Genomic DNA, 22,916 nt, shown 5'->3' with positions numbered 1-22,916 from the left:
AGGTGTAAAAAGGGGCATGGCCTGGACCACCTCTCTGCAACGCAGGCCTCTGGCGCTTTTTGGAGGTACCTGATGGGCTAGTTGGCCCCCAGGGGCCCTCAGGATTGAAGGGGAATGTATTCCCCAACTTAAAACACACCACAGGGCGTGTTTGCACACATGTCACCTCAGGCCCCGCCCCCTCCCTTCACCACTGTGCAAACGCACCCCGTGGTGCGTTTTAAGTTGGGGGATTAAGTCCCCTTGAATCCTGAGGCTCCCTGCGGTCCAACTAGCCCACCAGGTACCGCCAGTAAGAGCCACCTAGCTGCGTTGCAGAGAGGTGTAAAAAGGGGCGAGGCCTGGACCACCTCTCTGCAAACGCAGCCCTGTGGCGCTTACTGGAGGTACCTGGTGGGCTAGTTGTCCCCCAGGGACCCCCAGTATTGAAGGGGAATTAATTCCCCATTGTAAAACGCGCCACAGGGTGCGTTTGCAGAATATTGCTGTAAGGAAGCGGGGCCTCTTGCACGATCCCAGGGTTTTGTTTTATTTATTTTTTTCAGAAGGGGGGCTCTTTGGCCCCCCCCTTTTGACTTTTTTTAGGCCCTGTGGACCCCATCTTCCGGGGTGGCCTTTTTAAAAAATTATTATTTTGGGGGGGGGAGGGGGGGCCATATGCCCGCTACCCCTCCCAATCACGTGCTGATATCTGATTGACTGCCAACAGTTCAAACCAGAAAGTGTTATCAGCCACGAGTCCCAGAAAAGCATTGTTTTTAAAGAAAAGGAGGCAGGGTAGAAATACCCTGATCCCCTAGGCCTCTTGTTTTTTTTTTAAAGAATTTCAGCGGGATCTGCAAGAAAAAAAAAAGCGCGAGCTCCTGCACTTCATTAATTGTTGGCCCCATGGTGGGAGAGGTCCAAATAAAGGAGGGGGCTCACCACCTCCCTGGTACTTTTTTAATGTTAAATGGGGGGCCTCTTGGACCTCCCAAGCTATGAGGCTCACAACCTCCCAGGGGCCATAAAAAAATTCTATTGGGGGGGCATCAGGGTTCCCCTCAGGCCCCAGGGACTACCTCAACTCCGGGACAAGGGTCATTTAAAAAAAGAAATTGAGGCCCCGGGGACTCCCACCTCCCCGGGGCAGGCCCTACTAAACTGGATTTTCCAGCTGCCTGATGCATATAAAAGTGGACCTTTACTATGTTGCTCAGTGCAGTGCCTTGCTTAGTGAAGGCTTTCTTCAAGTCTTCAAGTAAAGGCTCTATGTGAATGTGTGAGAGGTTGTGGTGTTTTAAAGTGCTAGCAGTTGGCGCCTTTCCTTGCACCGCCTGTGGTTAGTTAGCAAGCCTGCATAATCTCAAAGAATATTTGGATGTTAAGGCAGACGTGCCCTCAGACACGGAGAAGACCGGAGATGGAATGAAGGCCAAAGAAGGGATGAAGGTTCAACACCAAGGGGCTTATTCTCAAGCCCCTATCGCCACGGGAACATCATTTTTTTTACTTTCCCATGGCGATAGGGCCAGCATCCTATTCTCAAGGCAGGGTTAACCCACTTCACATGGCTTAAACCACGTTAAGTGGCTTAACGCTGCCTTGAGAATAGGGCCCCTTTCACGCTAAACTTAGCATGAAAGGGGGCGTGCAGTGGGTGTTGCGGTGGGCGCACCCATTGAATTCGAAACTGCCACCTATTATCAAGGCGATAATAGGTGGCCGTTCCAAACATAACCTGTGTTATGGGGAGCACTATTCACTCGTTCACAGTAACGTGATTTGTTTTTTCTTATTATTCATCCATATATTCAATTCAACATAAACATCATAAATTAAACAGCCTTATGTTTCATCAAAGGTTCAGAACTTAATGTATCCACAGTCTTATTGATCAAACTGAAAGCCTTAACAAACACAAAAGTAAATGCTCATGAAACAGTGATCGTATTTCCTTTCTTCAAAGATGATTTTATTCTTCTTTTTCATCAATGAATACGACAATCTATGTTCTTCAAACAACTCTCCATGATTCAACAAATGATGACATATCCCAATGCATTTCGGTATGCACCTTCGTCAGGGGAATGCACTATAAATAACAGAAAATTCTATCATGTATATATCCAGTACATACACTATTTACAATCACACATACAGCAGTTTCATTATTTTTTTTAACTCAAACAGCAACCAGAAGATCTCCTAATGTAATTCATGCATCTGATGTGTATTTAAAAATCATGCTCACAAAAGTTCACCTGCCACCTTATAAACCAAACCGAAAACGTGCTGAGCAGCCCAGTGTTACCACCACCTCCTGCTTACTATGATCCAAGACTAACCTAATCTTAACATAAAAACCAAGTGAATCAACTAAATATTCAAAAGTGTTGGCGATGCCGTGTCCAAGCACTCCTACCTTCATTAAACCAATGAAGCAAAAAAGTCGACCACGATCAAGGTCCGTGCTATTCTTTTTCTAAAAAACAAGGCGATGCCCTTAGTACACTAAATACATTGCTTCATGACTCGCTGTTACATTGCATGTAAAGCCGATACTTACTTGGTCTCCAAGACCCCAATAGTAAATCACTGTGGCGCTATTTCAATCAAGTCGTCTCTCAATCTGTAACACATTCAAGGAGAATACTCCTTAGTATCTAAATGGATTGTATTACCAGGTAACGTAATGCTTAATTAATGTAGCGTCATCTTACCTCTGTGCGTTTAATCAAACGCTCCACGTTACTCTGTGGTTCTCTCTATTCTGTCGCTTTCTCGCTAGGTCGAGCCCTGTTCGAAACGCCAGAATATGGCGTCTGACGTCATGATGCTAAGGAAATCGAAAACGGACTCCCGGCTTACACATCCTCATCCAAAATGGCACCCATTAAATTACTGATCGCGAAAATGCGAGTAAACTAGTCCCATTCCAAATTATTGGAAATAAGACTAGGCTCATAATTCCAGAGGACTACTAAACTAATAATAACAAACTATCATTACCAAGAAAAATGTGTAAATCAATACACGTATCAAAAATTGTGAGATTTTATGAGCATGAGTGTCAATACCACCTGAGTGAAATGTAAAAAAGACAAAAACATATACAAATCCCAAGCATATATTTTACAGCATAATATTACAATATTGATAGTTTGTTATTATTAGTTTAGTAGTCCTCTGGAATTATGAGCCTAGTCTTATTTCCAATAATTTGGAATGGGACTAGTTTACTCGCATTTTCGCGATCAGTAATTTAATGGGTGCCATTTTGGATGAGGATGTGTAAGCCGGGAGTCCGTTTTCGATTTCCTTAGCATCATGACGTCAGACGCCATATTCTGGCGTTTCGAACAGGGCTCGACCTAGCGAGAAAGCGACAGAATAGAGAGAACCACAGAGTAACGTGGAGCGTTTGATTAAACGCACAGAGGTAAGATGACGCTACATTAATTAAGCATTACGTTACCTGGTAATACAATCCATTTAGATACTAAGGAGTATTCTCCTTGAATGTGTTACAGATTGAGAGACGACTTGATTGAAATAGCGCCACAGTGATTTACTATTGGGGTCTTGGAGACCAAGTAAGTATCGGCTTTACATGCAATGTAACAGCGAGTCATGAAGCAATGTATTTAGTGTACTAAGGGCATCGCCTTGTTTTTTAGAAAAAGAATAGCACGGACCTTGATCGTGGTCGACTTTTTTGCTTCATTGGTTTAATGAAGGTAGGAGTGCTTGGACACGGCATCGCCAACACTTTTGAATATTTCGTTGATTCACTTGGTTTTTATGTTAAGATTAGGTTAGTCTTGGATCATAGTAAGCAGGAGGTGGTGGTAACACTGGGCTGCTCAGCACGTTTTCGGTTTGGTTTATAAGGTGGCAGGTGAACTTTTGTGAGCATGATTTTTAAATACACATCAGATGCATGAATTACATTAGGAGATCTTCTGGTTGCTGTTTGAGTTTAAAAAAATAATGAAACTGCTGTATGTGTGATTGTAAATAGTGTATGTACTGGATATATACATGATAGAATTTTCTGTTATTTATAGTGCATTCCCCTGACGAAGGTGCATACCGAAATGCATTGGGATATGTCATCATTTGTTGAATCATGGAGAGTTGTTTGAAGAACATAGATTGTCGTATTCATTGATGAAAAAGAAGAATAAAATCATCTTTGAAGAAAGGAAATACGATCACTGTTTCATGAGCATTTACTTTTGTCTTTGTTAAGGCTTTCAGTTTGATCAATAAGACTGTGGATACATTAAGTTCTGAACCTTTGATGAAACATAAGGCTGTTTAATTTATGATGTTTATGTTGAATTGAATATATGGATGAATAATAAGAAAAAACAAATCACGTTACTGTGAACGAGTGAATAGTGCTCCCCATAACACAGGTTTCTGTGGATTTTTTTCATTTTTACCAACTTGACTAGGAGCTAGTCAAGATATGGGTTAGCACCAGATATAATTTGTTGACATTGGAGTTAAACTGATAAAAAGAGGAGTGCATATCGCTTAATACTGTTGTAAATATCGTTCCAAACATAACACCAGAAAAATCCTGGTCTTAAGGTGGCGAAACGAGGAGAAATGCTTAATTTCTCCTCGTTTTTGCAATTTACATGTGTGCTGCCTTGTGCAGCACACATGGAAATAGCAAAATGCCATGGTTTGTTTATGTACAGGAAGGTGTCCATTCCTGTACATAAACAAACCTTTTAAAAAATGCAGTTTTGAAACTTACATGTTTGCTGCATGAGGCAGCACACATCTAAGTTACTAAACAGCATTTTAGGTTTGTTTATGTGCAAGAAGGGACACCTTCCTGTACATATGCAAACCTCCCTGCTCGCAGTCACCCTTGCACACCCTTGCACTCTGGTGCAAGGTTGCCTGCGTTGGCGTTAAGTCGTGAGACTTAGCACCGTTGCAGGGGGAAACGCCAGGCTGCACCACTTTCTTGAGTATAGGGTGCAGCCTGGCTATTCCGAAGTGGCTGTGAGAGGCGTTAAGCCAAGGAGGCTAACGCCTTTCACCGCCACTTCCTCATGAATATGCTCCTCAGAGTCATTGGACTCTCTTGGCGGGGACTTTGTTTGCCTTACATTGAGCCTTCTCTCTGACTCTTGGGATTCGAATCGATGTCAGGAGCAGGGCACAGCAAAGGCACCAGCTGAGCGGTGGGGACTTAAGACTCACACTCTTTTTCGGATTGAGGTGCAGGGAGCCTATGGTCAGTAAAAAACAGTAATTAAATTACTCCATCTACTAAGCTGAACATTGATTATGTTAAAGAGGCAAAATAATTGTTGTCGGAAATGTAGCTGATGGCTACATTGGAAGCTGATGTGAGTATGCGTGGGCAGCACAGGCATACTTGGAATGGCTGTTCTTGTTGCTTTTCATGCTGAGATAGTTAAAATGCAATATTCCCCAGGTAGAAATTAACATATTCAAATAGATATTCAAGTATTGTAACTTTGCATACCGAGCAGCCTGGAGGTAATGGCTGTATATACATTTATATTGTACCCAATTCAGGTTTACACACACAATAATATTGCTGCTCGAACTGCAAATGTTATCTGATTATGAAGTAACATTGTGTCTGAACTGGGGTGGTGAAGTGAGCTAAAGAACGATAATAGATTCAACCCACATCTGTGACTGGGGGTGAGTGTCCGAAAAGTTTCAATGTTTGAGCTCTCTGTCCATCATCTACTTGTGTTTACTTTGTTTACCCTAAGTTGGCAAGGTATACCCCAATATGGGTCCCCTGCTCACTTTGCCATTAGATTCAAGCTAGCTCCGCTGATGAGGGGTGCTACCCCAAACCGGTCCCAGGATGCTTGTTTCCGGTCCAGGGAAGACATGGCTTGGCAGTTCGGGCAAGATTGTTCCCATGAGGCACAGGCTCAAGACTGATTTGCATATAGCTGTGTCTGAACTGGGGTGGTGAAGTGAGCTAAAGAACGATGATGGATTAAATCCAGATCTGTGCCTGGAGGTGAGTGTCTGGAACGTTTCAGCACTCCATCCATCTTCTTCTTGTGTTTGCTTTGTTCGCCCTTAGTAGGCAAGGTATGCCCATGCGTGGGCCGCTTGCTCACTTTGCAACTGGTTTCAAGATAGCCTGGGGGATGAGGGTGTTACCCCGCAACCAGTCCCAGGATGCTTTTTCCAGTCCAGGGAAGACATGGCTTGGCAGTTCAGGCTGGACTGTTCCCATGAGGCACAGGGTCAAGACTGATTTGCATATAGTTGTGTCTGAACTTGGGTGGCGAAGTGAGCTAAAGAACGATGATGGATTCAACCCAGATCTGTGACTGGAGGTGAGTGTCTGAAAAGTGTCAGCGCTCCGTCCATCATCTCCTTGTGTTTGTATTTGGACGGACTATAGGTGTCGCCTTTCTTAAAAACTGGAGTTATTTCCACCCCCTCCAGGTATCCGGTATTTCTCCCCCAGCAGCTATTGCAATTGACATAAGGTTAATATAGCTAGCCAATATCTATGGTTCAGATTTATCAAATTCACCCAGTAATCAATACGGTCTGGGAGCGTTTGCTGACTTGAGTATAATAGTAGCAGAGAGGGTGTCTTCTACACTGAAGAAAGATTCCTCAGTAGTCTTCCAGTGGATTGGATTTAATGCATATTGAGTATGGCCTCTAGGTTTAGTGCAGGGAGATTGGATGTTTAAGGTTTCAAGGGCATACAGTATGGAGAAGTTGTCTATCAACTTCTTGGGCTCAATATTATAGCGGTGGGAATTCATGCTATCGATGCTAGTGCTAGAAGGATCTGCTGTCATTAATTTTAATAGCCTGTAGCAGATCCTTCCAGTACCTCTCCTCCCAGTCATGCTTGGCTTTAGCAAGTGCCAATTTATACTTAGATCATACTTCAATAATGGCTGCATGTCTGCGCCCTTTGACAGCCTTTTTCAGCATTACTTTGGTCATTTTGCACTCTGGCTTATACCATTTGGGGTCCCTTATATGGATTACCTAGCTATGATAGTTTTTTTTAATAGAAAATGCATTGCAGTTTATTTAAAAAATGTTCATTGATAGCTAAGACTTGCATTGCAGAAACAGAAGTTTCCTCGGAATCAGACAGGAAAAGCACAAACCAGTGGTAGATCTCGGCTTCCATCCTGTGATTTGACATTACTCGAAGTCAAGAGACTCTCCTATGGTTGTTAGCTACAATAGGTTCAGGGACAAGAACATGGCAAATGGCTGAGGCTCTTTTAGGGGCGTCCCCAGCTACACACACACACAGGAGAAGGGAGAAGTCTCACCAGAGAGGCTAGTTTCTCCCCACACCCTATTAAGCATACCCCTCATCTGAAAGAGAGGTCTGAAAAGAGACACCAGTCCCTCCTTACACCCTATTATGCACAACAATCATATGAGAGAGAGATCTGAAAGGAGAAGCCAGTCCCTCCCCGCACCTTACTATGCACATCCATCATGTGAGGGAGAGGTCTAAAAGGAAAAGGCCTGTCCCTCTCCACACCCTATTACGCACATCCATCATGTGAGAGAGTGGTCTGAAAGGAAAGGCCTGTCTCTCTCCACACCCTACTACGCACAACAATAATCTGAGAGAGAGGGACTAAGAAAAGATTACATTCTCTCCCCATACACCACTTCGCACACCTGTCATCTGAGAGAAAGGCCTGAAAGGAGAAGCCAGCCCCTCTCTACACCCTACTACTCACATCCATCAGCTGAGAGAGAGGTCTGAAAGGAGAGGTCAGTCCCTCCTCACGCCTTGCTATGCACATCCATCATCTGAGAGAAAGGTCTGAAAGGAGAAGAAAGTCCCTCCTTGGACCCTATTACTCGCATCCATCAGCTGAGAGAGAGAGGTCTGAAAGGAGAGGCCAGTCCCTCTCCACACCCTACTATGCATACCCATCATCTGAGAGAGGTCTGAAAGGAGAATTCAGTCCCTTCTCACAGCCTGCTCTGCACACCCATCATTTGAGAGAGGTGTCTGAAAGCAGCAGCCAGTTCCTCCCCACATATGATAGGATTCTGCATTCGTGAAATACCTATGCATGAAAGTGTCATTGGACTTTCTCAGAAGTATGCCTGGGAACCTGCTCTTGGCACCACTCTTCAGATGTTTGACTGGTAAGTTTTTTGACAAGCTAAAACTTGTAAATCTGCACCCATTGATGAGTCTACATTTATGACTTTTCTTTGTAAACCAGGTCCAGAATTGTTATGAAAAAATGTACAAACCTATGAAGCAAACAATATAAACATGTTATTCACCACTGATTATCTGATATGTCTTTAAAAACAACACAGGAACATCAGATGTTCTCAGGACGTTCTCTCCACCACCTATTAGGTTTGTTTTGAATAGGATGTATGTCTATTTCGTACTCAAGAGTAAGCTTGGGTGAACTTTCCATTCCATCTACATAATCTTGGTTAATGTTGCATTATGCTTGTTACGAGAAATTTCAGAAATACGCTATTGCACAACGCCACATAATTCTGTGCTGTTTATGGCAAAAATTTAGCATGAATGCATGTGAACAACGTTATCAACCTGAATGCGAGAGGCTGCTTTTGGCAACAGTTGTGTTTTTTTGTGGGTTTTTAACGTGAAATGCATCCATGCGTCCAAAATGGAGAATAAAATATAGTGCCCAATGCCTTTTTTCATTTTACATTAATACATATTATCACAAAAGCAAATTACACACATTTTGCAAAGCCCAACTCAAGAGTTAAATAAAAAGACATTTAAATGATCAGTGAAAATAATTTGAAGAACCATTGGCCATGTCCAATGGGTGGAATATTTATGTGTGCAATCATTTCCTTACCATTGGACAAGATTTTTCTTCCATGCTATATGCTCCACATCAGAATCAAGCCCTTGTATTGAATTACTTCCATTACGCGGGAATGAAATTATCATTTTCCCAGCCTGTTCTGATGGTATTCAAAGCCTGATTGGGAACCCAAAACGGCCCTGGCAATTCAGTTGGACAGGCCGGGCGGGAGGGGGGAGTGCTGGTGAGAAGTACTGCTGAAAAACTTGTCGCCAGAAATAACAAGCATTTACAATGCAACGGTTTCGCCTTTGGAGAAGTTAGAGCTATTGGCATTGTAAATGACAAAATTTGTATTTATGTGTTGGTTTTGAAAACAGATAAATAAATGGCATTGTCATTTACATTATGTCGTTGCAATTGGAATCATCAGTGAGGTTCCATCAGGCGGCGCTGCCTATTATTCACCTTGGATTTAAATCCAATGGACCAATTTACTTGTATAAGTGTTCTTCACTTTTTCTCTTTATTTAAACAAACATTTTTTCCATTTACTCCCATGTTTCTTATCGATTCATTATATTTAAACGAAGGTATTTCACAAAAGCTCAGGAGTCGGAAGTGGGTTCCACAAGCCGTGACGTTTATTAAAAACTGCCCGATGCATTTCGGGAACATATTTCCCTTCTTCGGGGGCATCTATAATATATAGAAATAAAGTAATTTAGATAACTTTATCCTCTTTCATGCAGCAATTCATTAAATACAGAATAAACAGGTATTTCAATTATTCACCAACAACTTACTAAATGCATGATATACACCAGCTTTTAAACATATTCTTGCCGTAATGGCTAACTCATGTCATTCATATTCCCTGTTTTTTTCGCAATATTTATCAAAGGTTCACCCAATTTATACGCTACGCAGTCATTATTGTTACTCAACACCTTGTATTGTCATTTACATTGCCAATAGCTTGGTGAGTGTTAATATTATGAAATTACGTGTTTATTACAGATGATAATATAACAATATAAAACTGCAGATGTACAAAACAACTTGAGAAGGAAGAGTCCATGAAGATCGAGTCCAACCCTATCTCTGCTACAATCTGGAGAAAGAGTCAATCCACTTTTAGAGTTCAGAGTTGGTCTCAGCCTGCTTTAATGAACTGGAGTAAGTTTAAATATGTCTGACAATCTGAAGAATGTCTGCATTTATGCCAAAGTATCACTCGTCCCCTGAAAGACAAAATATGTCTCCCTTTGCCCTATAACCTGAAGAATGTCTTAACCCACCCCAGTAATCCAGAGTATGTCTGAAGCCAGCCCTATAACCCGGAGAATGACTTACTTGACCCTCCTGATGCAAAGCATGTGTTAATCTACTCAACAATGTACAGAATGACTTTATAAACACTTACAATATGAGGTATGCCTTAAACGACTCTAGAAATGCCTGGTTTACTCAAGCCATCCCTAAAATCCAGCATATTTTTCAAGTACCCCTACAATTTGCAGCGTGTTTTATGTTCCTTAATAAACTAGAGTATGCCTCAAGCACCTCACCCTTGCCCTGTTAAATAGAATATGCCTCATGTAATATCTGGAAACTACAGTAAATCTCAATCCTTTCAGTAACGTGGAGTAGGCCTCAACCTTCCTCTAAAACTCATTGTATGCCTCAGTTAATTTCTATAATACAGGATGAGTCTCAATCCAACCTACCCGGTGGGGTATGCATCAATCCACCTCTAACATTCCTTGCATGTCTCAATTCCCCTCTATAAAACAAGGTAGCCGTAATCTTCTCGATCAAGTGTCGCCCTCCTCAGTCTGACTCTACGTTCCACAGTGCACCTCAATGCGCAAGATAAACAGCTTATGACTCAAGTCACCCATATATTCAGAAACTAGGTCTCAATTCACTCAGTAATTCAGAGTATGGCCCAACCCCCCCTATTAGGAATACTATGTCGAATCCAATATATGATCTGTACCATGACTGGTCCAACCTACTAATGTAAAATGTCCACCCTAATAAAAAAGGGTCCCTGTCTTCCCATCTAACCCTCTCTCCCACACAATACCCAATCAGTGTTTTGCAGCAACACCCCAGATGTTCCCGCACTGGCACTCACATACAGTTTCGTCAATGTATCTCACAACCACGACCTTTAGCATGCCATGCGGCTTCAGTAGTACGGTACTCCAGTACTAGGGTCTGCAGATATCATGCCATGCTGCTCCTGTGCGAGGACTCTCAGATATTATGTCAGGCTGCTACAGTACACAAGCCATGCCGTTGCAGTCATAGGGCCCAGAGAGATTACACTATGCCAGTGCTGGGGTCTAAAGATAGCATGGCATACTGCTCCAGTCCTAGGGTCTAAAGATAGCATGGCATGCTGCTCCAGTCCTAGGGTCTAAAGATAGCATGGCAAGCTGCTCCAGTCCTAGGGTGTAAAGATAGCATGGCATGCTGCTCCAGTCCTAGGGCCCAGAGGTATCATGACATACTTCTGCAGTACTAAGGCCGAAGGACATCACGACACTCCATGCTCCTCCCGTGCTAGGACCCACAGACCTCACCCCACAGTACTGCCCCTTATCCTCCTGTACTATCGTTGTGAGGGAACACACACAGCTAAGCAATCTACACCTCACTGGCCTTGATACACCCTCGGTCACTGCAGCACAGGGTCATAATCCACGTATGCCAACGTGCTCAGAAGTCTTTGCAGCCCCTTCTGCGGTGCACGCGCTGAGAGCCTACAGCTCCGCCAAAGCACCTCAGTCCTGTCTGCAGCAGTCTCTGATGACCCAAACTCTCCCAATGGATGGCAGTCCTGACCTGCAGTGCCCGCTTCTAACCCAGCGCTGCCACCCCTGCACACCGCTCTGCCAGTGCACCTCGATTCTCACATTCACCAGGGAGTCAAATATGCACGGGGGAGTGCCAGTTACACGACAGAGCTTTCCAGAGGCACATGCCTCTCACTGCACGCCTGCCCCTCCATCCCAACACAATTTAAAGGTAGTCGATTCGAGGATGTCTCTCATGGCAGACTGGGCGTCACCGGGACTCAGATGTGTAGGGCACACGGACAGCGGGAGGCACACGGACAGCGGGAGGGGGGCGGGAGGCACACGGACAGCGGGAGGGGGCGAGCAGGCACACGGACAGCGGGAAGGGGCGGGCAGGCTCACGGACAGCGGGAGGGGGGCGGGCAGGCACACGGACAGCAGGAGGGGGGCGGGAACGGGGACACGAACAGCGGGGGGCAGGAACGGGAAGACGGACAGCGGGAGGGGGTGCGGGAACACACGGAAAGCACTCACCTGGACCTGGACTTCCTCCGGCGGCGGTCGGCCGCGGAATGACGAAAATAAACCTCGACGAACAGAAAAATAAACCCCGCCCACCGCCGTACTGACGTGTCCAAAGGGGCCGGATGAGAAAAATTCTCAGAAACGCCCACGAGTCGCCTCGCAGGATGACGGACGCCTTTGTTTGCCAATGGCTAGCGTCCATTTATGGAGCTAGCCAATGGGAAACAGAGGCGGGACGAACATCCATACTGTTAACAAAAGTTTTTCGCCTGGGCGGAGCACTGCGTGCTCTCGCCAGGTCGAAACCTAAAAACGGCCCCCATCTCCCAGAAAAACGCTCTACCCTTCCGACAAAGCCAGTCCGGCCCTGATGGTATTTAAATATTTGGGTATGTATGTTTTCTGCTGAAGACAGAAGTATTGCCGGATCCTAACAGGGGGTTCAGAATGTAAGAAATATACAGTATGGGGATCAGTGGCATAACACAAAATGATGGCCCCCCCTGTAGAATGTAATGAAGGGCCCTGAGACTCCAATGTCTCACAGATATTTATTGGCCTTGAGATGAATGGGAGGCCCCTGAAGGCTTTGGGCCCCACTGCGCTGCAGGGACAGCAAGGCCCTATGTTATGTCCCTGATGGGGAGAGTTCTTCCTCACCTCCGTGCTGGGATACCTCCGGGTCGATATGCGCTATATAAGCCCCTATAGACTAGAATAGAACCTCTGTAAAGTCGGAATGTGTTGGTCAAAGGGTGGGCCTTGTGCAGCCAGTTGCCGCAGACTGTTGGCAGCTGCACTGCAGGGCCCATGCAACATCCTTTCTAATGGCTTGATAGGCGATGAAGCACTGTTAGAGCTACCAAAAGCCAAGTTTGATGAAGTCCATGGCTGACTAGCCAAGAGTCCGCCTCGTGCTTCATGACTTTCTCCACACTATGCTGCTGGCCGAAGCCCCCCGCAGGGGGCCACTATAGAGGTCTGCACTCTAGGGTCACCTGGGCATCACACCCCCCCGCCCCCATCAGGGGCAGGGACTCTGGGTGGAGCCCCCCCAGCCTGGTTGGGCGCAAGAGGGGCATCACTTCCTGGGCGCCAGGACTTGGGGAGGGTATATATCCCTCCCTCCCCATTTTGGCGCCCTCTTTTGCTCGACTCACACGGCGGCCCTCAAGGGTTGGGCCAGAGATGAGCCCAGGGCCCCAGGCAGTAGGGCCCCCATCGATTTTTACATTCTCACGGGTATGCTGGACGTGTTAGACTGGGTCACCTATTTGAAGTTTGAGGTGACACTCTTTACGGCAACCTTCTGCTTGGCGTTCTTTGGCACCTTTCGCATTAGTGAACTGGTGGCTAGATCCAAGACCGACAGTTCGGGGATGCCTTAAGCATTCAAGATGTCGCCCTCGCGGACACCCTGTCCATCTGCCTTAGGAAGTCCAAAACAGATCAGGAAGGACCGGGTGTTGATGTGGTGCTAAGGCCGCTAGGGGATCACCAACGTCAGGGAGTACCTTGCGTGCCGTCCTAACGTCCCCGCCTACCTACTGATACATGCTGACCAGGGCCCCTTGACTAGGTACCAGATTGAACGGCTAATGAGGGCGAGCTTATCTTGGGCAGGCCTGTCACAGCCAGATAAGAAATACTCTAGACACTCCTTCAGGATAGGGGCGGCCATGGCTGCGTTCAAGGCAGGCATGGAGCCAGGGGGCATAAAGAAGGTTTGGCGGTGGGAGTCCGCATGCTACAAGCGCTACGTCTGCCCTTGATGTACTTTGTGTATTATTAGTGTGCAGTGAATTGCAGTGTACCTAATGTCATATTATCCGTGTTATGAACAATCATTAAAAGAGTAGAGTGTGAAAACTGTGTCTCTTACTTTACTAGGGCTCCAGGTATGGGTGATCGGGCATTCATGCATCTCCAGGGTGGCTCAGTGGGCGGCGCACCGGAACTCAATGCGGGGATTCCTACAGACACAGTTTGAGTGGATGGGTTTCCATGGAATGAGATGGAGCAGCCTCAGGAACAGACTGGAGCAGAGACTGGCAGCACAGAGGGCTCCCCCAAAAATGTTAGTGATACACTTGGGGGGCAACGACCTCATTGCCATGGGGAGAAGGTTACTCTTACAGGCCATGAAAAGCGATTTAGGTAAAATCAGCAAGCGCATGGGGCAATGTGAGGTTTACTGGTCAGAGATGATTCCACGTAGAATGTGGCTAGGGGCAAAATCTGGGGAGGAGGTTGAGCATTTCCGTAAGCGAGTTAATGGGGCATTGTGCAAGTTTACTGACCAGAGGGGTCTGGGATTCATCTGACACGAGATGATTCAGGAGAAGGTGAAAGGGTACTCTGAGGCTGATGGCGTTCACTTATTGCCAGTAGGCATGGACCTTAGACTTAAGTAAGATGCTAGAGATGAGAGGTTGCAGGTAAGACCTTAGCTGTGGTGCGGGGCTATGGCGGCGATGGTGGCCACCTCCAGAGCTGTGGCGATCTGGATGCAGGCCAGTACAGAAGGGTACCTCTGCGCGGCACCATAGGGGGTGCCAGAGCCAAATCCTAGGAGGCTCATTGGAGGGTCCTGGAAACAGTGTTGGCACCCCGCTAGTCCTTTGGGCGGTTGTGGGCCTGAACAACCAGGGGGGGTTGCTATGTTACACTTTGCCCAGAAAGGGGCATGAGTAAGAAGGTACCAAGGGTCACTTGATCCGGGAAGAGGATCACAAGTGTGGGCAGCACAGGTGGGGTTCGCCCCATTGCTGCCTGGCTCATCAGGCGGCCCAGTTGGTTGCCTGCCCTTGGATCACCCGTAAGATAACCCACCTATTACATAACAGTGTATCTAATAAACCTGCAGCAACTTTTCTCAAACAAAAAATTGTCTTGTGTGTTTATTTATTGGAATGTATGTTATGTTGGAGGGGTGGGGAAGGATGCCAATGACGATACTATGCTTCCTTTCTAGTTATGTACCTCTTGCAGGTTACTTTCCATCTTTATTTTCTTCCTGTGCCACTTTTTGCCCATATCTTTCTTCTTCCTTTCCTCTGCCCTGTCTGCCTTTCTCCTGGCAGTCTGATAATGAAATAATAAGTCCTCTTCTCCAAAAATGAATGAAAGTGCAAGCCAACTGCAACCACCGGCGTAAATTAAGCCTAGCCTATTTATGCCGAATGGGCAGTCGCTGCAGAATTGCCTTCCAGTGTCCTTGCATATATGCAATGTATTACAGGCAGTAGTGACGTTTCCGCAGCTGGTGGCGGCGGAGGGTTTACAACGCGGACTGCACTGTCTGCTTTCGAGCTGTTCCGTGCTGCTCTCTGAGTTTGTAAATGGACAGTGGGGGAGCTGCTGCTCTGAAGGCAGTTGGCTTGAGGTTGGTTTTTACAGAAGTACAGCCTTATGCAATCCGTTATTTACTCAGGTTGTTGCCATTGAATGTGAAGACATGGACCGTGATGGTCATACAATAACGGAAGCACACCAAAGTAAAAAATACAATGAGACTGAAGTAATCAGAAAGAAGGTGGAACTGTAGATTAGTAAGTTACTTTATTTAAGTTAAGATGTTAAGTAGTAAGATATAATGATAACCCCATCAGGAGCAGCTGTCCTGCTGCTCAGCCATCACCCAACTGACATTCACAACACACTAACATTCCATCCATCCAACATTCCACATCACATGCAATCAAGCTGAGCAGCAGGAAGATTTAAGATACAACAGAGACACTTGCCATAGATTAGGGAACAGCATGGAATCAGAACCACAGCGCCTGTCACCCAGTAATAAAACACCGGCTCTGGGGCACCTGGTCAGTACAACAGGTTCAAAGAGCCAATCATAACATAGCACAGACTCTAGGGCACCTCATACAGCACAAACAGGACCACAGTGCAATCTAATAATAAAAACTCAAATTATACAGCTCCTGGTATAGCACACATACGACTGTAGTACCAGCAACTGTACTAACAGGAGGACACCCCCATCTACTAATAAGACACACACAGTAAAAGAAACGTCTTATGAAGACTTCTTCCTTGACCAACAAATCACAGACCATGGAGTACCTCATACATTACAAACCGACCCGCAGCACCGTCCACTGAAAACACTAAACGGCACCTACTACAGTACAAACAGGAGCATAGCGCCATCCATTAACAAAACACAAAGGGGCAAATTTACAAGTCCCTTGTGCCACCACTGCATCACTATACGTGACGCACCGGCAGCGCATTTCACTGCCCCATATTTACAAGGACAGGAAAAGCCACCCTGCGTGACTTTTCCTGTCCTTGTAAATACGGCCCCTTTACACGCAACACTTTGCGTGAAAGGGGAGTTCCACACAACACAACACCCATGGAACCTGACACATTTCCAGATTTACAAGGAATCGTAAACTTGGGGTGTTTTAATTTTCCTCGTTTTTTCCTCTTTCAATGCGTGCTGCATTCTACAGCACACATTGAAAGGGGAAAATGCCTGTAGTGATTGTTTTTGTGCAGGAAGGTGACCTTCCTGCACAAAAACAATCTCTCCATGACACAGGCATCCTTGCACCATGGTGCAAGGGTACCTGCGCAGGCGCATGGCAGCTGTTTGTGCGCAGCAGGGGAGAGCACAGGAATGCAACATATTATTGTAAATATGTTGCATTCCTGTGCTTTGAAAGTGCTGCAGAGTGGCGCAGTCAAAGGGCTTGCATATCTTGTGAATCTGCCCCATCATATGTAGTACCTGAAATAGTACAGACAAGACCACAGTGTTTAGTACAAAGGAAGGAACCAGTGTGGACAGTTTTTTACGGGGTCCAGAGTATATGTCCAGATAACTTGTAACCAAAAAGGATACTGAGTTCCCCGGGGATCAAAAGGAGGTATGGGAGAGTGGAGACAAAACTAAACTATAGTCAGGGAACTGGATGTTCCCTTGTTGGAACTAAGGGACCTCACACACCCAGAAATCTAGGTGTCATGCTTCATCATTGGTCCCCTGCTCCTCGTCAGACTGGCGCTGCAATGTCTGACGGGCGCCGTAGGCGCTCTTTGTTGGAGATCTTTTGTTCCAGCCAATAGTTTGTATGCGTGTGAGGGGTCTGGTGGTGGTGTAGTCGTGAAGGGAAAGTGAGGTTAAAAGGAGGTGAGTCAGTCCACAAGGGATTTTATTCGGGTGGCTGACTCCCTTATTAAAAGGGTGGGAGGGGAGAAAGAAACCCTACAATATAACCCTGGAGGGCCCCGCAGTCTGTTCCCATGGGGCTGTTCGAGGAGGTAAATACCTTGGCATCAAACAGCAAAGGTGGAAAGACCTACCCCCCACGCACGGCGCTCCGACCGGTAGCGCGAAACAGCTGTGTATTGTAGGGTTCCCCCTTAGAGTAGGACCTGTTGGCTTGCTCCCTGATTGACCCAGTGAGGTTGTATCCTTTTAACTTTTTTCCTTATTTTTTCACTGTGTAGTACATCTGTTTTGAGGTCCTGAAGAATTGCCAGACAGGCATGAAACATGTCGACCTTTTAGAGGGTTGAGTCAGTCCGCTGTCAATTAAACAGTTTCTTTCTCCCCTCCCACCCTTTTAATAAGCCACCCGAATAAAATCCCTTGTGGACTGACTCACCTCCTTTTAACCTCACTTTCCCTTCACGACTACACCACCACCAGACCCCTCACGCGCATACAAACTATTGGCTGGAACAAAAGATCTCCAACAAAGAGCGCCTACGGCGCCCGTCAGACATTGCAGCGCCAGTCTGACGAGGAGCAGGGGACCAATGATGAAGCATGACACCTAGATTTCTGGGTGTGTGAGGTCCCTTAGTTCCAACAAGGGAACACCCAGTTCCCTGACTATAGTTTAGTTTTGTCTCCACTCTCCCATACCTCCTTTTGATCCCCGGGGAACTCAGTATCCTTTTTGGTTACAAGACCACAGTGTTGTCAAATCACAAAACACAGATAATACAACACAGCATGCAATACGAACAGAACCACAGCACAAACCAAAAATCTAAATCAAAGGGCCTTATTTATGAAGGCCTTGCACCGCCGGTGCGCCACTTTTAAAATGGGAAAAAGTGACGCATCGGCGGCGCAAGGCCTACATAAATAAGGCTCAAAGTATACAGCTGATGCAGAACACATGACCGTAGCACCAGAAACTATACAAACAGGATCACAGCAGGATCTGGTAACAGGACATAGAACCAGCCACTTCTTACAAACAAGACCTTTTTTTAACAACAACAAAACACCAACTGTACTTCATACAGTACAAGTAGGGCCACAGCACCATCCAGTGACAAGACCCAGACTAAACAGTAACTCATACAGTGCAAACAGGACCGCAGAACCATCCAGTGACAAATCAGAGACTGTACAGCACCTAAGAGGGTACAAACAGGACCACAGTGGCGTCAAATCACGAAATACAGAGTATGCAGCACCTCATACAATGCAAACTGACCACACAACCAACCGGTGACAAAACAGAGACTGTGCAGCACCTGAAAGAGGGCAAACAGGACCACAGTGGCGTCAAATCTCAAAATACAGACTATACAGAAGCTCATACAATGCAAACAGACCACTTAACCATCCAGCGAAAAAACAGAGACTGTGCAGCACCTAAAAGGGTACAAACAGGACCACAGTGGCGTCAAATCACGAAATACAGAGTATGCAGCACCCCATACAATGCAAACAGACCACAGCACCATCCAGTGACAAGACAGAGAATGTGCAGTGCGAAACATCACTTACAACGCAACTTTTACCACGCAATGCTTTTACATCGCAGCTTTTACAACGCAAACCATTACAACGCATTGCGCTGGGGGACGCTCTAGGATAGGGAATATGTTTAATTTACTGTCCAACACCTTCCCTAGTGTCCACGGGGACTGGAGTTGGAATAGTAAATTAAACTATTCACTACCCAGCACCCCAAAGCGCTATGCGTTGTAATGGTATGCGTTGTAAAACTCGCGTTGTAAAAGCATGCGATGTAAAGCATGCGTTGTAATGTCGTACATCCATGTGCAGTACCTGAAAGAGGACAAACAGGAGCATAGTGGCGTCAAATCACGAAATACAGAGTATACAGAAGCTCATACAATGCAAACAGACCACAGAACCACCCAGCGACAAAAAGGAGATTATAAAGCATCTGAAAGAGAACACACAGGACCACAGTGTCGTCAAATCACAAAATACGGAGTACACCAAGTATACAGCACCTCATACAATGCAAACAGACCACACAAGCATCCAGCGACAAATCACAGACTATACAGCATCTGAAAGATCATGAACAGGACCACAGTGACGTCAAATCACGAAATACAGAGTACACAAAGTATACAGCACTTCATACAATGCAAACAGACCACAGAACCATGCAGCGACAAATCACAGACTATACAGCATCTGAAAAAGAACGAACAGGACAATTACAAAAAACATCAAGCCACAAAGAGGATCACAGCACTCTCATATATCACAACACAGAGAAAAAACACTTTGCTCAAATTGGATCAGAGACAGACAAAGATATCAATGACCATATATACATTGTATCACCGATCCAACCACTACCTGGGCACAAACGACACAGTCCACATTCTATGAGGGCTAGTGCACTATCCATACAGGTGCAGACACAGAACACAAGTACCTCCAACAGCCCCATGCACCCTCTGGAGCTCAGGGCACCACGGTTAAACATATCAGCATGCCTTCACTCTGTAAATAGTAGCGAAAATCCAGAGCAGCTGATACAAAGGAATGGCAGCATCTGTCAAGTCAAGATACAGATGACAACACAAAGTTCTGTCGCTGGAGGGGAAGCGGCATGTTCTACCGCACAACCATTTGGTGGTATACCCCAAGATGTAATGCTAGAGCAACAGGTATGTGCAGAGGATTCTCAACAAACTCATCTCCGCGACTGTGTTGCCAATGAGTCTCTCTGATCAGTTTCAGATGTGAACCCAGAGCAACCAAAAGTCATGGAAGGTAAGCGATCAACCTCACACCTATGAATCTATTGCAACAACCACTTGCGACAAGCTGACCCAATAGGGCTTGAAGTAGGAAGGAGTAAGCTTCCAGCTCCCATGCAAGTTGTTCACTTTCTCAAGGTACACTACAATGGAAAGTCTAAAAGCACAGCTGGAAGATGAGGTTGTACTTGCCCATTGTGCTGGCTGTCCAGTGGAACACTTTCTTCGTTATCGGTGCTGTTGCGTCGGCTACATAGGGAGAAGGGCTTCGGGAAGTCCTTGTTTTCACTGGTGGCGTTCCCCATCGCGTCTTGTCGGAGTCGCTCTCTCCTCGGCAGGATAGAAATCTTAAGAGCAAAGGCAGTGACAGGAAGTGTCTTTTCCTCTTTGGAACGAATAATGGGAAGTGGGCTTTGCTTGCTCAATGCAGAGCGTGCCTGCGATTGGCCACAGCCTGCATTTGTACATCACACTGTTAAAACCAGGCTCACTTGTGACCCAGGACTGAAGGAATACTGCACACTTTTCTTTAGAAAACTAGCATATGCAGGGATATGAAAGAATCTGAAACTCCATCATATAGATCTGCCAATAACCCAACATAGGACCACCCTTCGCCAGATTAAAACCTAATTTCAAACAACCCCCAAGTTGAATGAATCACAGTTTTTAGACCCTCTTAAAATGTATTTATCCTAAACTTTGACGATTGCCAGGAGGGACACGGCCAAATTTCAGACACTTGCAGACAGGCATTATCTAAAACTATAGATCCAGACAAGATGGAATTATTCAAAATTATAAAAAAAAGTTAAATGTATTTCAAACTCCGTTTCCTATGAACCTGAAATTGTTTGCAAGCTCCTAACTCTTGTAAGCCTGAATTACCCCAAAGCTCATATCCTCTGGCACATTAAACAACTATAAGTCCACGGTATTGTTTCAAGGCTGGACTAGGAACCGAGAGCAACCCATGGAAAAATAAATGAGGCAGCCACACACTGCCCTAGAGAGAGAGCATAATAAGCAGGCGAGGCATAGAAGTGGATTTCCCAACAACACATTTAGAAAAATAGAAGCCAAAGAGTGCATTTTGCAGCACTATTTTTCCTTAAATATTGGTTAAGAAACCGTCGGTTATGCAGATATTTACTCTTCCTTGAGAGTCATACTGTAGTTTTGAGAAACAGATCTCCGTAGCAAGAAATCATGCATGTGCCTGTGATACACTTGTGTGCACCAGACATGACACTGGGTGATCACTAATACACCGTGCTCCCTTAGCAAAATAGCAAACGGAAATTCTACCGGGGAATAAATACAGTTGTATACACTGAGCCAGGACATGCTGCCCATTACTGCTTCTATGACAGATAATGCAACCCCGAAACGTGTGCGTGAGACGGAAGCGCTCGCAGGCACGCAGGCACGCACGCACGCACGCACACACACACACGTGTTTTGCTGCTGTGTGCTGTTCCATGGATCATGAGGCTCACAATTAGATTTTAGGTTTCTGCTTAAAACAGTCCAGGGTGTAGCGATCAACGGATGCCCGAAATGTCAGCCTCACAAAGGCCTGTTCAAATATATGGCAGAGTTACGCTCAATTTGCCAAAAGTCTCAGGGCCTTGGAGCAGCCTCTGTGCGACATAGGCACTATACATAATTAACACTGGCCTGCATGGCATACCACCCCTCTCTGCAAGCACTTTGACTGTCATCCTTTACCTGTGTGTAGGGGCATATGGGGAGGAGAAGGATCGACACCCAGTCGTATCTGCGTACTGGTATTCGTTAGTCAGGTCTGGGAAAGCAGTGACAGGTGTCACTGTCTCTTACTTCATGCCTTAAGGGAAAGCAAAGAGAGTGATTGCGCGCATTGATGCAGTGTCTAATTGCTGTTTTTCTTGTTACTAAGGGATACTTTTGAGGTAGTAAAGTAATGCCCCACTCACTTGTACACACATACACGCACAGACATTCTCTCTCTTTCTCTCTCTCTCTCTCTCTCTCTCGCTCTCTCTTTCTCTCCATTAACTCCCCAAGCTATCTTACTCATATTGGAGCTTTTGACCTTCAGGATATATATAGATACCCATGACATATGGTAATTAAATGACCTAACCTAATGGTATGCAACCTGTAAGTTGTAGTTTTCACACCTCTGTTGGACTGGAAAACACATCCAGCTAACTCCTTCTAGCATTATGCAAGTAAAGTTAGCATTTGCGGCCCCATTTTGTATATAGCCGCCATTTTGTGCCATGATCGAAATGAAGCCTCTGTCTCATACTGTCTACCTCAGCAGATTCGGTTGTTTCTTTTTATTCTTCAAGGTTGAGCTTCACTGCACTAATGAATAGCTTGTTCTGTTTTTGCATGCCTTTCCTCCTAGGTAGCTCTGCTCCCACTCTCAGAGAGTAACCTTGAAGTTTGATAGTGTGTACCCGATCTCAGGACGGTAGCTCATCTTTCTGTACCTCCTTTGTTCATTAGTGCCCAGGCTGGAGAATTCCAGTCTCGGCGTGTGTTATGGGTTTTGGAAATGTATATCTGACTTAACTTTGTGGTCGGGGGTCAGTCCCTCGGCAGCTATCTAAGGAGGCTGGTCAGACCGGACTCCGCTCGAGCAAATACTAATAAATAACTTTGGTTTGTATTCTCTACTGTCTGACCGACTCTTCATTTTATGGAAGGCTGAGAGGCGGTTGTGAGTGACCGGGTGGCCCTAAACGGGTCACTTCCTTCA

The 22,916-nt window shown here is 45.7% G+C and overlaps 1 protein-coding gene across 1 annotated transcript in view; it reads right to left on the bottom strand.

Moving 5' to 3' along the window:
- Positions 1-20,520, bottom strand: part of NOS3 (nitric oxide synthase 3) — a 999,469-nt gene extending 978,949 nt beyond the window's left edge. Inside the window, exon 1 of the mRNA XM_078662772.1 lies at positions 20,357-20,520. Within this exon, the coding sequence (XP_078518898.1) occupies positions 20,357-20,469 (113 nt within the window). The 5' untranslated portion in view covers positions 20,470-20,520. The remainder of the gene's footprint in view (positions 1-20,356) is intronic.
- Positions 20,521-22,916: the final 2,396 nt, after the last annotated feature.

The sequence above is a fragment of the Lissotriton helveticus genome, chromosome 10 (assembly GCF_964261635.1).
Source record: "Lissotriton helveticus chromosome 10, aLisHel1.1, whole genome shotgun sequence".
NCBI classification, from domain to species: domain Eukaryota; kingdom Metazoa; phylum Chordata; class Amphibia; order Caudata; family Salamandridae; genus Lissotriton; species Lissotriton helveticus.
The sequence above is the reverse complement of the archived record's forward strand: the minus strand, read 5'-3'. Positions and strand labels throughout refer to the sequence as shown.